Source organism: Mesoplodon mirus (assembly GCF_964341445.2).
Source record: "Mesoplodon mirus genome assembly, chromosome: 9".
Classification (NCBI taxonomy): Eukaryota; Metazoa; Chordata; class Mammalia; order Artiodactyla; family Ziphiidae; genus Mesoplodon; species Mesoplodon mirus.
The window spans coordinates 43,757,630-43,774,551 of NC_138985.1; the positions used below are offsets into that span (position 1 = coordinate 43,757,630).

Below are 16,922 nucleotides of genomic sequence, written 5' to 3' on the forward strand. Positions count from 1 at the left end.
GAAATGATCCTGGTGAGTCCAATCTAATCATATGAGTCCTTACAAGCAGAGAAACTTTCCTGGTTTTAAGCCAGTTTTCCCAGCTTTTTTCTTTCAGTCAGAGAGAGATGTGATGACTGAAGAAAGGTCAGAGAGATGTAAAGTTGCTGGCTTTAAAGACAGAGGAAGTGGGTCATCAACCAAGGAATGCAGGCAGCCTCTAGAAACTGGGAAAGGCAAGGAAACAGTTTCTTCCCTAGAGCCTCCAGAAAGGAAAAGATCTTGCCAACCTCTATATTTTAGCCCAGAGACTTGTCACCCTTCTGACCTTTTTGTCATTTTGAGCCATGAAGTAATTTTTTGGTTAAGATAGCAATAGAAAACTAATACAATCTCAAAGTATGTGGATATTTTGGAGACTCCACGGAAGCTTTGTGACCTTGACTCCCAACACTTTGTCTGGCACATAAAAACTAAACAGAAAATGTTTAAAGAATAAATGAACCGGATTTTCTCCCTCCTCATTCTGCAAGTCACAGAATAATCCTGTAATCTGTCAGCATCACTCCCATAGCCCCTCCACCTCACCCAAGACAATTCCTTTCTCCATTTAGACACTTCGCTTTCCCTTCCCACCTTTATCATGTCTCCTCAGTCAATCGATCTTTATGATATGAGTACTATGGATTCTGGTTAGCCAACATATCTGAAAATGGACACTGTCAATTAGTACTATGGAAGAAAAAATGTAAAATACACATTTTGAAAACTCTTGTGAAAGATAAAAACACTGATTCCCTCAGAAAAATAGTACATAGAGACGAGGAGACAAAGAAGTTTCAGGTATCATTACAAATTGTTCTGTTAACATTTTAACAATGTCTTGTTGTCTGTCTTGGACTCATTCATTCAATGAGTATTTGTTTATTACCTACAATGTATTAGGCATTGTGAAAGTTCTTTAAGTCAGCTAACCACGGCTTAGTTAACTGAATCAATTTATTGCTTTGCTTAGCGATTATTTATCAATCTCTTATTTTTAATGACTATAGTATTGATTTAACCTATGAACAGTTAAACATATAGATGCTCAGGTACAGCCTCTCTATTTCTAATATTATAGATCCCTGGATGATGAACAATGTATTAATGGAGGGAAAGAACAGAGCAAACTGAGGAAGTGGGAAAAAGATAGAAAAAAAATAACAAAAGCCAACCTTAATATTGAGTACTTACCCTGTGTCAAGTGTTGTGTTAAGTTCTTAAGATGTATTGTCTCATTGCCTCCTCAAAACCCTCTGAAATTTTCCCTTCATTTTAAAGACAAAGAAAGTAATGCCCAGAGAGGTAAGTAACTTGCCACTGATCAACAGTTATTAAGATGGAGATGGGATCTGAACCTCGGCAAGCTGATACCAGAGTCACAACCTACTCTTCCTCTGCAGTGGTAAGAAGACAGGACTGAAAGATGAGGATGATGGGAAGCTAAAGTTATGGTGCATCTCATTTTACTTATGCTTCTAGTCCATTGTGTTTCTTTTTTCAAATTAAACACTTGTTTGTAAACAGTTTAGAAGGGAACCCTGAAATACATCGGGCACTGGTTTTAATCCCTAACATACTAAGAGTTCACACATGCCCCAAGACCACATGTTAGGCACTGAACACAGGGATAAAATGATGGTCCCAGGAGGAAGAGGAAAAGAAGATAAAGGAGCTCCTTTCTTTTACCAGGAGCTTCCAAATCTCAGTCCACTTTTCAACTAAGGTATTGTTGACACTGGATGAAAATTAAGAATAAAATTTATATTGGAATGTTTGCCTGTTTAGATAAACAGGTGCTCACAATAACGGTATCAGAGAGAAAAATCAGAGACCTGAATAATCATTGCAATATTTAGCTTCCAGAAGCCTTGGAGAGACAATCCTAAAGCATGGAAAACAAAGCTGTATTTCTGTTAGACACGAATGTGTATTTAAGACTGGTCTATATTTCTATATAAATCTCCAGACACAGGAAAATGGGGTTATCAATGTCCTTGGCACTACTGATAGACCATTCAAAGTTAAGGCAGATGATACTTGGGATTTTCTAGCTTATTACACTTTTAAAAAATATTCATGAATAAGACAGTTATTCAAAAAACAAGATAGCCAATGGGAATATACTGTACAGCACAAGGAACTCTACCTGATGCACTGTGGTAACCTAAATGGGAGGGCAGTTCAAAAGGAAGGGGATAGCTACATGTGTATGGCTGATTCATTTTGCTGTGCAGTGGAGGCTAACACAACATTGTAAAGCAACCACACTCCAATAAAAATTAATTAAAATATAGCCAGATTCAGAATCATATATTTTTCTCATGCTTTTGTGTCATATAATGACTGAAACCATCTCATTCATGAGAAAAGTTGACAAAAGTTGAAGATGAAATGATTCAGAAATGACCAGATCCTCTTGTATTAAAGAAAATCTAATGTGACTCACACTGTAATCAATAAACTGACATTTGAAAACCTAACTTTCAGTTTTTGTTTTGATTAAAAAATGAGAGAGTCAGAAATTCTAGAGTGTAAATATGCTCCCAGTAACTTAAGAGTCGATCATTCTGAAGTCTTGATTGCCAGAGAAAACTTTTTCTTGATTTTCAGCAGAGCCCGAACTGGTATCCAAGAATAAACCTCAATATTGAACTGACCTTTTCAAAGTAGAAGCATTTGAAATAGATACCTGAACAATGCAAACTATAATCTTTTAAAGGTATAGTCTCCTGACAATCAAGAAAGAAACTAAGATCACAGTTCTGTCTTCTAAACAATATGCTATATGTGACTAGTCCTATCTACTTTTTTTTGAACATATAACTTGATCCCACTTAGTTTTCTGCCCTTTGTTTTTGTTTCGTTTTTTTTACTGACCCACCAGTCATTTTGTTCCTGCTCAAGTCCTCTGCCACCTGAAAATTATGTTTTGAAAACTGTACTTCAATCATCCCCAAAATGAATCCCAAGCCTTTTTCTAATAATTTATTCTTCATGGTCCATCAGTGAGTTATAAAAATGAAATGACTGTTTGCACTGTGTTGTCATCTCCCTCACCCACCCCCCCCGAAAAATGAACAAAAAATACTTACAATGGTTCTTAGCCAGGAGCATTTTATCCCTTATTCACTAGTGGTAAATGAGTCAGATATGAGTTGGCCAGGAAAAGAGCTGCTTTACCCAAAATCTTAGTACAAAATGAGTCATCTCACTCCAAACACCAATATATTCTCCAAAATAACTGGCAAGAATTTCCTATAAAAAGAATCTTGCCTTCACCCTTTTCCATCCATTTAGTTCTCTGATTTTTCTAATTTTTCAATTTCCTGTGTACTTATAACACTACATTCATAACAAAGGCCTAAGAACATTTCTACCTCTTTACCTCATTGTGAAAGCCATCTTTCCTATACTGAGTAGGGGGACAATTCTGATAGCATTCCCCTGAAAAGAATAAATGCTCTATGGCTTTTAAGGGTTCTCCCTGTCTGACTCTCTGTGATGAAATTCATGCATGGTTCAATAGAAATGCAAAAGCCAGTTCTAGAAGAATTTTTCTTTTCCTCTGCTGAAAAAGTGAGTTCAAAGCCACAGAAAATATTTCAAGCAAAACCATTTTCCTTCCCATAAGAAAAATCAATCAAAATAGATACAATCTGTCTAAAACTGATAAAGAAACATGAATCCAGGCCACAAGCTTCAACTCTGTTTCCCTGTACATCAAAACATTCCCATTCCTATTCTTTCTCTGCCGTCAAATGAAGCTTAAAAATCACTGTGAACTGAAGCCAGGGTCAAGTCCCTATAGATTATCAGGAGTCAAGCACACTATGTACCTGAGGATAAACAAGCATGCTTATAGAGCCAACTCCTGCCAAAGTGCTGAGAGTTTTATGTTATGTGGGGCTCACAACAGGACTTATTATTCTTTATTATTCTAAGCCCTGCAATTTAATGGGAAAAATTACTTACAATTCATTTCACTCGGGCTGGAATTTAGCTTCATTTCTCTATACTAAATAATTCTAAAGAATAGCTACGCTCCTTTTATATCCAACACTAACAGATGCTAGTTTCCTTAGTTTTACAGCCCTCATATGACAGACAACTAACTGTATTTGGCCTTGGGAACAACTGCAACACCTTTGGATTATGAACTTGGTTTGGTTCTTAGCTGGGAACAGCAGGGGGTTAGTTCATATTATCAAAGATGTAAAATAAGTTTACCCTTATGCTCCAGATGCCCATATGAAGATGTCTTTTAATACAATATTGTACAACTTTTTTTTTCCTACTGGTAATCTTCTTTTTAAGTGGTTATAGTAAGAAAAAACAATTGCATAAAAATGAAATCTCTTATTCAATGTATCTCCTGGTCTTGACCAAAGCAAGATGTTAAATCCATTAAACTCTGAATACCCAGTAAAAGCAAGAAAAACTAAAACTGTTCAAATTTGTGCATTCTTGGGAAAATTGCCAACCTATGTACTAGTAGCAGGATCTGTGTAATTAATGGTGATGTTATTGACAGAGGGAGTTCGATTTCATTCTCAGAAGCAATTTAAAAGTGCAAGCTGGCAGAGCTTTAGCGAAAGCTCACCTATTCATTTTTAAATTGAAGAAATGTGACTTTGAAGTCATCCACAGAGAGCACCAATGTTACTGTCTGTACATTTGGGGTGGTTTTGGTCATAGTAAACTTAAAAGAAATCCTGTATGTAGCACTGTCTGTTGAACACCAAAATGTACAAACTGACAAACATTTCTTAAAAGGAGAAGAAGCAAACTCAATCTTAGGTTATCTTTATGTTTGTTTTTTTTTTTCCTGAAAGCGATTCATATGAAGACTAATTAAAATCAACTCCTTCTTATCATAAAGTAAAATAAAATCAGACCCAGGTCCACACATTCCTTTATACACACTCCTATCTCCTTGGAAGGTAACTTTCATCTTTATCCAGTAGTTGTACCTCACGGACAGTCATATAAGGCTACCCAACTGACAAGCCATACCTCCAGCTTCTGCTCTCCTTTTCCCCCTTTGTTATATCAGTAACTTCGAAATGATGAGAGAAAGAAAAAGAACATCTTTTTTTTTTTTTTTTTTTTTTTTCGTACGCGGGCCTCTCACTGCTGTGGCCCCTCCCGCTGCGGAGCACAGGCTCCGGACGCGCAGGCTCAGCGGCCATGGCTCACGGGCCCAGCCGCTCCGCGGCATATGGGATCCTCCCAGACCGGGGCACGAACCCGCATCCCCTGCATCGGCAGGCGGACTCTCAACCACTGCGCCACCAGGGAGGCCCGAAAAAGAACATCTTGAAAACTAGAGATAACTAAGGAAAGAAGTTAAGCCCATAAGAAGCTTTCTCCATAATGATCTGTACTAAATTATCCAGCGAGGACCATCTATCTCATCACTCTGTTTCTCTGTGAACTGTAAGAACATGCTCCACCTCTGTGTTTCTCATGAAGAATGAAACACATGAATTCCTGACAGCCGACAGCATGTGCTGTGGCATCTGTGGCTTAGGAGAAGTGGAAGTGGAGGAGACTGGAGAAGGAGAGCCTAGAGAGAGGCTCACAAATGCTAATGATGAGCCTGGATGTTACTGACCCTGATGATTCCCCCCATGTTGCATTCATACCTGTTGTCTTCTCGAGCAAAGGGCTGTTCCACATCCACCGTCAGGGAGGCCAGGGCAGAAACGGTCTCCGTCTCCTCTTGCAACTGCGCCCCAGCCAGAGCGCAGCCCCTCGGCACACTCACCGTCCTTACCGACTTCCAGTACTTGCCTAAAAAACACAAAGACCCATGCATCATATGTTATAGGAATTTTAGTTCAACAGTGTTAATCAGAAACTTGTATAGGTCCAACTCAGTTGTTAGGTTAAAATTCACAATGTTATACACAGTTGTAATTTAATTTCTTAACTGTTATGATTAAGTGTTTTTCTCAATCTGGAATGCCAAGTTGTGAAGTGCTCATATTCCCAAGCCTGAGTCTCTCCCTTGCTCAGAAGTTAATAAAGTGAGGAATAATCCACAGTCTAATGAACTCACTATCAGACTGACAGCTGTCTCTGCAACCAGGTAAGCAAACTCTGGGCATCATGCCCTCTGGGTAATCCTCAAGAGACTGGGAGATAGAAGTCTTATGGAGAAACTGAATGAACCAGTAATGTTAAAAATTGCTACTTGAGCCATTAACTTTTTTTTTTTTAATGAGGTTGGAATATTAAAGGAAAAGAAAAGCCCAGAAATGCCAGCATGAATCGAATGTCAGCTTTGCCAGAACAATCAGGTTTGTTAGTCCTGGATGTTCTTTCTTTCTCAACCCTAGGGTGTGTACTAGAACAATAATTGATTTAAAACTTTAATATATGCATTGGCTGATGTTGGAGCCCTTCCATAAGTTATACGGATCCAATTATACGGATGTTTCTTTTCTTGAGGCAGGGGAGGAGAATGAGAGGAAAATAGGAGGTAATTTCATGAGAACATGCCAGTGGGATAAATAAGAAAGAGCAGAGTCAACAGCCTTTTTGCAGCCCGTAAGCTATTTTTTTGTGAAGCGTTGAATAGCCCCATATCAAAGCAGGAGAGTCTCCCTAGGTGCTGACATGACTCACCAGGTAAGCAGTATCTCGGCAGCCTGACCAGTTAAGAGGGAAGCTGGCATGCAAAGTAGCTTACTTCCACCCCACCCCACCCCAAAATTAAAATAAAATAAAGTTATGCTAGAGTAGAAAAGACAAATGGGTGAATACTGGATTGGGGAGTAAGATAACTCAGTTCTAGACCCAGCTCTGCCACTAACCATCCTATGCTGGCAGGGCTCTTTGGCACTTTATTTCTGCTTCTCAAAAACAGTGGGATGGCCTCAAATTCCTTCCAGCTATAACTAACATTTCGTGATTGGCCTCTCCTTATGTTACTGCTTCACAAAGGAATGGATGTCATGTCATGTTAGGGGAGGAGACCCAGTCTCCCATCCACTCACTGTGTCAACAGAACCTTCTGGCATAGTTATCTATTACTACTACTTTACTTGCTGTGATCACCTAGTCTGACCAAAGTCAGAATCATAAAGCTCTTAATTTGGACCAAATGATACCAGTTCTAACTGAATGAACCCACAAAATAACATTTTTTGAAAGCCAAGGCTGTGCCAGATGTTGAGGACACAAAGATGCTTCCCTGACACCAAGAAATTCATGGTCTAGTTGAGAAAGCCCTTGTAGTTAACAAACAATGACAATTCTGTATGGAAAAGGCCCATGTGATCCTAAGAGGAAATAAGAAGAACATATAGTTTTGATGCCAAGAAGGCAAGAGAACACTTGCCAGCAAAAATAACACCTGACCAAGTATTTGAAAGACCATCAGAAGTTAGTCAAGCTGAAACAGAGGAAGATGGTGGTGACGAGGTATCCCTAGAAGAGGAAATAATGCACACAAATGTGCAGATACTCAAGTCTCTGTTGTTCACTGGGATACAAAGTCCACTGCTAGGCACAAGTGGAATGTAGGCAGTATGGAATGTAATGCAAGAGACTGCTATGGTGTAGGCATGGGCTAATTAACACACAATCTTGAATAACATGCCAGTGATCTTGGCCTTCAACCTGTGGGTGATGAGGGGTCATTTTAAACAGAAGAGGCAGAGAATCAGATTTAAATTTTTCAAGGATCCTTCTGGAGAGATCATGGGTGATGGATTAGCAGGCGGTGAGAGTGGTGGCAGGAAAAGCAATTTCACCTCCTGGCAAAAAATCCAGGCAGGAAGTGATGATGTCTAAACTAAAAGTAAGTGACAGAATAGAAATGAAGAGATGGACTAAAGAGAGGTTTAGGAGGTGAGCAATGGAAATGCGTCTTGTCTTATCCTTTAATGGCCCCCTACCTCTCTCAACTTCGAAAGATAAATCTGGATTGACAGTTCCATTCCAAACCCTCATTTCTCTATATCACAATGTCATTATCATCTTACCCAAGTTGGAAATGTCATATTCTATCTGTAAGTGCCTTCAGATGTAATGAGTTTCACAAAGTATTGTTATTAATTGTTATTTTAGCACATGCTATTCACAAAGCAGGTGATTCTAGAAGTCATCATTTCCTTTTTCTCTAGAGTGACTAATATCAGGCCTCTGACAAATAAACAACAGGTGGTTTTGTGGGTTAAATTATGTTACAAATTACAGGAAAGAGAAACTTGTGTTACTGAGCTCCCAATATGTGCCAAGGACTGTGCTAGGTATTTTCACATTTATAATTTTATTTACTCCTCATGACAACTATGTAGGCAGTGTTAGGTAATTTTTCTCTAAGGTCACATGGCTAAAAAGCAGAGGAGCTGAAATCCTCACCCAGGACTGCTTGACTCCCAAAATGTTTCTTCCTCTGTAATTGTCTGTCCTCCTTTATTTAGTCCCTCTCTACCACCTCCCACTACCCCTAAAAATACAAAAATAGACTCAATATAGGAAAATCGCAACTTAAAAGAATTATGCACATGGCAAAACAATTATATATATATATATATATATATTTTTTTTTTTTTTTTCTTCCCTTTACCAAAGAAATCGTCTTTGGTAACAACAAATTACCTTTGCTCCTTAGATATGAGACTCAGCTGATCTACCTTTTACTGACTTTATGGCATGGGTTTATTGCACCTAGTGAGACAACCATGTTGAGACTAGTTGTTTCTACTCTTCACTTCTCATTACCTTCATTTCTCATAGTCTATTGCAAGTACCTCATTGCTTCACTGATGAAGCTATCATGAAACTGGAGACGAGTGCTCATTGAAGAGTATCCCTTTTTAAAGTGATGTGTTTCTCACCACCTAGCTAAAGGCACCATTAGGCACAGTGCTCTTTGAACCTGTGGAGCCTACCCCAAGTTTCTGAAGCCTGTAGGGTTGTCCATCACAGACTTGTATCGCTAGAGGTCCTATAGCCCACATGGATCGCTTTCTTTAAACCAGGTACCTAACTGAGAAGAGAATCAGAGGCCCGTTTCACACAATTACAGCCAAGAGTTGCCCAGAGTCACCAGAATATCTTTTGACCAAGCTACCCATGCAAAATTTTTCTCTTGAGTATTTTGGGCTCTAAAGGGAGACTGAGAGTCAAGATTTATAAATTGGGACCCCATACTAGTCCCAGAGAAATCATTTGGATCACTCTGGAGCACAGTGTCCACATTTATAAAATGATAGTGGTGGGATTGATGATAAGGAAAGGTCTCTTCCTGCTCTAATTCTCAATGATTGTGATTCTTCTGATGTCGTATATCACTCTTGGATATTAGAATAAATTTGTTATGGCAGAAAATCTTAGTTTTCTGTGAGCCTGTGAACCCTTGAAGAGGTCAGCGGACAACTTACTTTTAGATAATATGGCACATCTAGAATACCAAGAGCTTCAATTTTCAAGAATTGTACTTCTTCCTCAAGAACACAGAGGAACACAGAGGAACACAATCAGGACAGAAGGACAGTCATTAATAAGAACCATTCAGCAGAATGACTGACAATGATTCTTCAAAGTTTAGCCTTTATGCATGTGAGTAGTGAGATGGATTTTAAACAGCTGAGACCTTTTCAATAAAATTTAATGTGTATAAAATATCCTGCTAAGTTAAAGTTAAATGTTACAAGTTGGCTTTTATCCAAATATATGAGGTTCTTCACTCAGAAATAACCCAAAACTTTAAATTCAACATGGCTTTTAGCAAAGCCTATAAAAACAAGGGAAATATTCTACATTAATAATGCATTTATAGGCCACTATCTCTATTTGTAAAGAATAATAATTAAAATGGAAGTAGGTATAGCAAGACTGCAATATGCAGCCAATTCAAACCCTACAATTTATGGGTTACATTTTCATGTGATGGGTATTTTTTTTCCCCCTACAGAAACATTTGTGCAAGAAAAATCCTATCTGTTGGCATGAGAATAATAGCCCCATTAGCAAGTTAGACAAATGAAGTAAGGTGTACTGCCAGAGTTTTCAGGAGCTGCTATTCATAAAGTAGAATACTAGTAACCAGCCACCACTGTGTTGCTCTCCTAAGGCAATAAAACTGGCAGAAGAGAGGGGTTTTCCATTAAAACTGGACACACACACTCCCTCTTTGATTGTATCCTCTATCTTTATTCACTTTTCCCATTGCATAAATCTTCCCACTTCTCAGCACTTTTGGGGGGGAATTATTTGGCTTTCATAGTTCTGCATTTGTGTTTTATCTTGTAGAAGTAAAGCAAAGAATGAATCTAAAATAAAGGTAAAAACTAGATAACGGAATGCAGACAGTCAAGAGTTAGAAGTGGGGGGACACAGATGGAGTGTCGCTGGGTCAGATAGGAGCCATGAGAGGACATGTTGCAGGTACTGTGTAATCAGACTTCAGCATAAACCAGGTTTTTCTTGATAATGATCAATTTAGAAAAAGAGGTACTTGTTGACACATGAAAGTCTGTGTTAGAAATAACCTATCCACCAAACGTTTTCCCAACCAAAGCCCTTTGAGACTCTGAAAACTTCCTGACCCCACAACCTCCCCCTTCCATCATCATTGGGAGCCTTGGAGTCACTTCTCAAGTTTGTTCTTGCCGCTTGAATGATGTCCTCTTTTGTCATTAGGTACCATGTTCCCATAGGAAAAGAAGCTGGTGCTGACCGAAACTTCTTCCTATCCCTTCAACCTTAGAGATTATTAACACCTGTGGGACGTACAAGGGGCCTAGGTTCATGGATTCTCCAGATCTCAGAGCTTGTTAGCTCTTTTTAAAGAGAAATTCTTTTCTGCATTCTTCCTGTCTATTCTCATGCAATCTATCACCCACATTGCTGTAAGAGTCCTTCTAAAACACAGGTCTGGTAATTTTGCTCCCATTTCAGGATACTAAATCCTCAGAGAAGAGTAAATGCTCCCACTGGCAGCCCAGGAGTTCTACAGTGTGGTCTCTGTCTTTCAGGTTCATTAAGATATATTTCTGGAGCTTCCCTGGTGGCACAGTGGTTAAGAATCCGCCTGCCAATGCAGGGGACACGGGTTCGAGCCCTGGCCCCAGAAGATCCCACATGCCGTGGAGCAACTAAGCCCGTGTGCCCCAACTACTGAGCCTGCGCCGTAGAGCCTGTGAGCCACAACTACTGAGCCTGCGAGCCACAACTACTGACGCCCGCGCGCCTAGAGCCTGTGCTCTGCAACAAGAAAAGCCACCACAATGAGAAGCCCACGCACTGCAACAAAGAGTAGCTCCTGCTCGCTGCAACTAGAGAAAGCCCACGTGCAGCAATGAAGACCCAACGCAGCCAAAACTAAATAAATAAACAAACAAATAAATAAATATATTAAAAAAAGAATGTATTTCTTAGCTAAATGGAGAACTTTCTTGGGATCCTAAGCACTGTATATATGCAAAAATAAAGATATATTGGAAACTGGTGTATAAATAGAGTGATCAGGTATATTTTTCATTCATGTTGGGGCAATTTTGAGGCTAAAATGGGGTTAAAAATAAAAATTATATGTTATAGAACTATTTACTTAGTCGACAAATTATATCAGTGGGCCTATAAAATAGTACTATTCAAAAAATGTCACAACTAATTATTAGTTATTCATTCTGAAATATAGAAATAGCACAATTCATGTATGCCAAAGCATAGTAACCAACTTTCAAAATATTATCTAAATATTAGAAAATGACAAACAGTAGTATGATTTTTGGTAAATGTTCACATGTTAATCAGTTTTGTGGTCATATATCTCACTGACAGAGTATCACTGGTATTTTTTGTTTCAACATGGTCTGAATATTTTAGACTGTTTCATAAAATTGCCTGAAATCTTCTTCAAAGCGGAATTTTAGAGTTAATAAATTTTAAATTGTGGCATCTTTAATTTGCTCTTCTTGAGAGACTATAATATTTTTGGTTGACAAATACTGTCTCTACAAGTGCAGTGCTATCTGGTAAGCTCAGAGCAATATCCGCTAAATGTCAAGGATTTTCACTTCCAATTTTCAAAATATTGAAATGAGTATTTCACACCAAATATTTTCATGACTACTGTCTTGTTCCTCCTTTCAGAGTACCCTTGGCAAATATTTTATGTAAGCTGAACTTATCAAAAAAGTTTTCTCCGTTTATAACTTCAAATTTTATTTACCAAATTTAGATGCTGCAAAATCATACGACTTCTTAAATTTCATTGTATTCCAAAACAGAATATAAATTTATCCAGCTAAGAACAGTTTTATCAATGATTCTATCAACAAATATATATCTTTGACAGCCTAGTTACAGATTTTCAAAATCAAATCTTGTACATGGTTTGAGTTCTTATCCTTCAGTTTGTTCATTTATTCCTTTGCTTTTGTAGGGATCAATTTACATGTTTTCCTTTTTGCAAATACTATTTCCTGTAATTGCAATCCTTTAAAAGTTCCAAAGGTTATATTTTTGCTTCATTTCATGACTATTTTTTTAACAGCTTCATTGAGGTATAGTGTATACGGTTAATAAAATTTACCAACTTTAAGGGCAGGTTATGATAACCACTACAACAATCAAAATATGTAATACTTTCTTCAACCCAAAAAGTTACTTTTGGCCCTTTGGAGTTAATTTCTTACCCTCCTTCTTAGCCCCTGACAACCACTAAAATTCTGACACAGTACAACTTTTGCCTTTTCTAGAATTTCATAGAAATGGAACCATATACTATGTAGTCTTTAATATCTTTCACTCAACATAATACTTTTGAGATTCAAAACATTTCTTTATTGGAATTCCCTGGTGGTCCCGTGGTTAGGACTCCACACTTCCACTGCAGGGGGCACAGGTTTGATCCCTGGTCACGGAACTAAGATACTGTGCTGTGCGGCCAAAACAATAAATTTCTTATCATTTTTTTATCTTATCATCTCTATCTTTGTTTCTTTGAATGTAATATGCTTTTTCTTTTGTCTGGTTTCTCTGATGTTCCTCAGTGTGAGTTTATTCATATTTATTCTGCTGGTGAATGGATTTCTTGGATCTGTGGATCTGTAGTTTTCAGCAAATTTATGAAACATTTTCCCATTATTTCTTCAAATATTCCCCCCTTTTGTGAGACTCCATTTATACATATGTCGAACTGACTGATGTTGTCCAATATATAACTAATATACTTTTTTAAAGTATTTTTCTCTCTATTCTTCTCTTTGGATAGTTTCTGTTCTTCAGCTTCACTGTTTTTTTGTTTTTTTTCTTTTGTCTTCTGTAGTTTATAATCTGCCATTAATCCTTTTAGGTTGCAGAATTTTTTAATATCAAATATTTTATTTCTATCTCTAAAACTTCCATTTACATGTTCTGTTTTTCATTTTTTTCTGCAGTATGTTTGCACTTTCCTGTTTACATTGGAAGTAACATTCTCATCTGTTAATTTCATCATACCTTGCATTACTGAGTCAGTTTCTGTTAACTGACTTGTCTTCTGGTTCTAGGTCATAGTTTCCTACTTCCTTGTATGCCTGGTAATTTTCATTTGGATGCTCGACATTGTTAATTTGAACATTTTTGGTTGTTGAATTTTGCTGTGTTCTTTTAAAGCATTGGACTTTGGGCATGCAGTTAAATTGCTTGCACTCAGTATGAACTTTTTGAGGATGCTTGTATTCTTTGTTAGACTAACTTCAGAGCAGGCTTTAGTATAAAGTTACTTTAGCCCTATAACTAAGATGAAACCATTTCAATATCTCTACATGATGCCTTGTATATTACAAGGTCTTTCCACTCTGGCTAGTAGGAATGCAAACTATTCCCAGTTCTGTTTGAACTCCTTGAATCGTTTAACCTACTGTTTTCCACTGGTTAGTTCCCTAGCCTTGTGGAGTTTCACCTCATGTATGGAAAGGTAAGTAAGACAGTGGTTTAAGGAAACTCTTGTACAGATACCCAGAACTCTTTCTTTGTGCAGCAACTTTATTCCAAGTATTCTGCCTCACAAATTCTAGACACTTCAACCCCCCCCAAACTCTGATCACTTCATTTTCTACTCAGAAAAACCACTACACTCTTTGAATTCTCTCTCCCTATGCTGCAGCCTGGAACTTGCCTCTTATCAGTAAGCTCCAGCAATTGTAGGAATCATTTTGTTTCTCTTTCCTTGTTTGTTTGCTGCTAGGATCACAGGCCTTCAATGCCTGCTGTCCAGTGTCCAAAAACAGAGTTCCACACTCCTACATTGTTGGTGGGAATGTAAACTGGTGCAGCCACTATGGAAAACAGTATGAAGGTTCCTCAAAAAACCAGAGTTGCCATATGATCCAGCAATCCCACTCCTGGGCATACATCCCAACAAAGCTATAATTAAAAAAGAAATATGCACCCCTATGTTCATAGCAGCACTATTCACAATAGCCAAGACATGAAAACAACCTAAATGTCCATCAACAAATGAATGGATAAAGAAGATGTGGTACATATATATAATGGAATACTAATCAACCATAAAAAAGAATGAAATAATGCCATTTGCAGCAACATGGATGGATCTAGAGATTATTATACTAACTGAAGTTAAGTCAGAAAGAGAAAGACAAATCCCATATGATATCACTTATATGTGGAATCTAAAATATGACACAAATGAACTTATCTATGAAACAGAAACAGACTCATAAGAAGAGACTTATGGTTGCCAAGGGTGGTGGGGGGAGGAATGGATTGGGAGTTTGGGATTAGCAGATGCAAGCTATTATACATAGGATGGATAAACTACAAGGTCCTACTCTATAGCACAGGGAACTATATTCAATAGCCTGTGATAAACCACAATAGAAAGGAATATGAAAAATAATGTCTATATGTATATAACTGAATCACTTTGCTGTAGAGCAGAAATTAACACAACACTGTAAATCAACTATACATCAATAAAGTAAATGTTTAAAAGTTTCATATGTGTGCTTTTCCTAGTTTACTTTTATTTCTGATCAACAGGCAATTCTTATAGTAGTTATTCCTTCATATGTGAGCTCAGAGGGCCATTTATTGAATATTTTGATTAGTGAATTCTAACTGATTAGAAAGATGTAATCAAAGTTCAGAAAACTCACTTACAAAATAGTTCAATATTATTGCAGAATAGTCATTTCAAACATTTCTAAAGTATGGTTGATAATGGGCAGCAAAGAGAGAAATTTTGTACTGCCCTGCTGAACGTGTTTCTTTGTCATCAGTATCAGTTGTATTTTAAGAACTTTGTATTTCATTTAATTGTATTTTACCCCGTGTTTATAAAAAATTATTTTAAATTTTGAGAGCAATACCATAAACTTTCATTGATAGAATATCAAGCTTACTGGGTTTTGTTTTTAGGGATTTAAAAATACATTTTTATTAAACTTATAATTATACTTTATTATTTATAAAAAGTTAAGGAATTTGATACTATGTAATCAATGCCAAATGCATTTCTGTTCTTTAAGATTAAGCTATGCTCCAGCAAAATTTAAATTTTCATATGAATATGAAATCAAAAGATTGTATTGTCAGTGTTAGATTTTCACTGTAATTTATAACAGCTTTCATAGTAATGCCCTAAGTTTTATTTTTGGCAGATTTATTTCCAAAAACTTTAATTCCATGAATTGAATGAAAAATATCACACCATTATTTGAATTAACTGATTTTTCTGTTTGTAGCATCCTAAGGACACTGCATCTTTAACCAAGATATTCTTCTAGCGGAGTCAACAAATAACAACTATTACCTCACTTTGGAGCTGGAAAAAAAAAATGCTTGAAATTGAAAACTCATTAAAAAATTAAAATGAAAACTAAATGCATAGTCATTTTATCTAAATAAAAATCCATGCTTCATAAGTAATACCTAAATGCACCTTCTGCAACTGCGCTCGTTAAATTGTCCCCGTGGCCTTAGTTTTTATTTTTGTTTTGTTTTTAATAATGACTACATTTTAAAGTAGATACTACTACTGATTCAACATCACTGTGTCTTCAGTGTTCTTGTCACTCATGATATCACTATAACCCCATGACGAAAGATCAGTACTGATAAACATTTTGTGCAAAGTTACATGTTCATTATCAGCTTTCTTGGGAAACAATTGAGCACTAAATTCTGCTCCCTCTCTATTTCTTGAACACATTTTATCCATTCCTAACCTCTGATTCCCCATGTTCCTCCCAACCCCACCTTCTGACAGCTTGGTGGCTTCATGCATGTCACAGGCTGTGGCTACAGCATGCCTGTTTAGTGCATCAGGTGGCAGAAATGTTGAATATTTCTCTCTCCATCTCCCAGGCCAGAAATTTAGGTGTCCTTTACAATTGGTTTTTTGGTTGATGTCTGGTATTTTAATATCCCATCCAGATACCACTTGTTTCAGATTTTTCCTTTTTCAGAATCCAAATTGGTCCCACACCCTTTTTTTTTTAACAAGTATAATTGCTTTACAATGGTGTGTTAGTTTCTGCTTTATAACAAAGTGAATCAGTTATACATATACATATGTTCCCATATCTCTTCCCTCTTGTGTCTCCCTCCCTCCCACCCTCCCTATCCCACCCCTCTAGGTGGTCACAAACCACAGAGCTGATCTCCCTGTGCTATGCGGCTGCTTCCCACTAGCTATTTTACGTTTGGTAGTGTATATATGTCCATGCCACTCTCTCACTTTGTCACAGCTTACCCTTCCCACTCCCCATATCCTCAAGTCCACATATATTATGGAATCTAAGAAAAAACAAAACCAAGAAAGGTCATGAAGAACTTAGGGTTAAGATGGGAATAAAGACACAGACCCACACCGTTTTTTTGTAAATACAGTTTCAGTGAAAACAGCCATGTTCATTACACACTGGCTA

The 16,922-nt window shown here is 37.4% G+C and overlaps 1 protein-coding gene across 1 annotated transcript in view; it reads right to left on the minus strand.

Moving 5' to 3' along the window:
- Window positions 1–16,922, minus strand: part of HDAC9 (histone deacetylase 9) — a 568,543-nt gene that overhangs the window by 21,366 nt on the left and 530,255 nt on the right. The window contains exon 25 of the mRNA XM_082632918.1: window positions 5,670–5,817. Coding sequence (XP_082489044.1) covers window positions 5,670–5,817 — 148 coding nt within the window. The remainder of the gene's footprint in view (window positions 1–5,669; window positions 5,818–16,922) is intronic.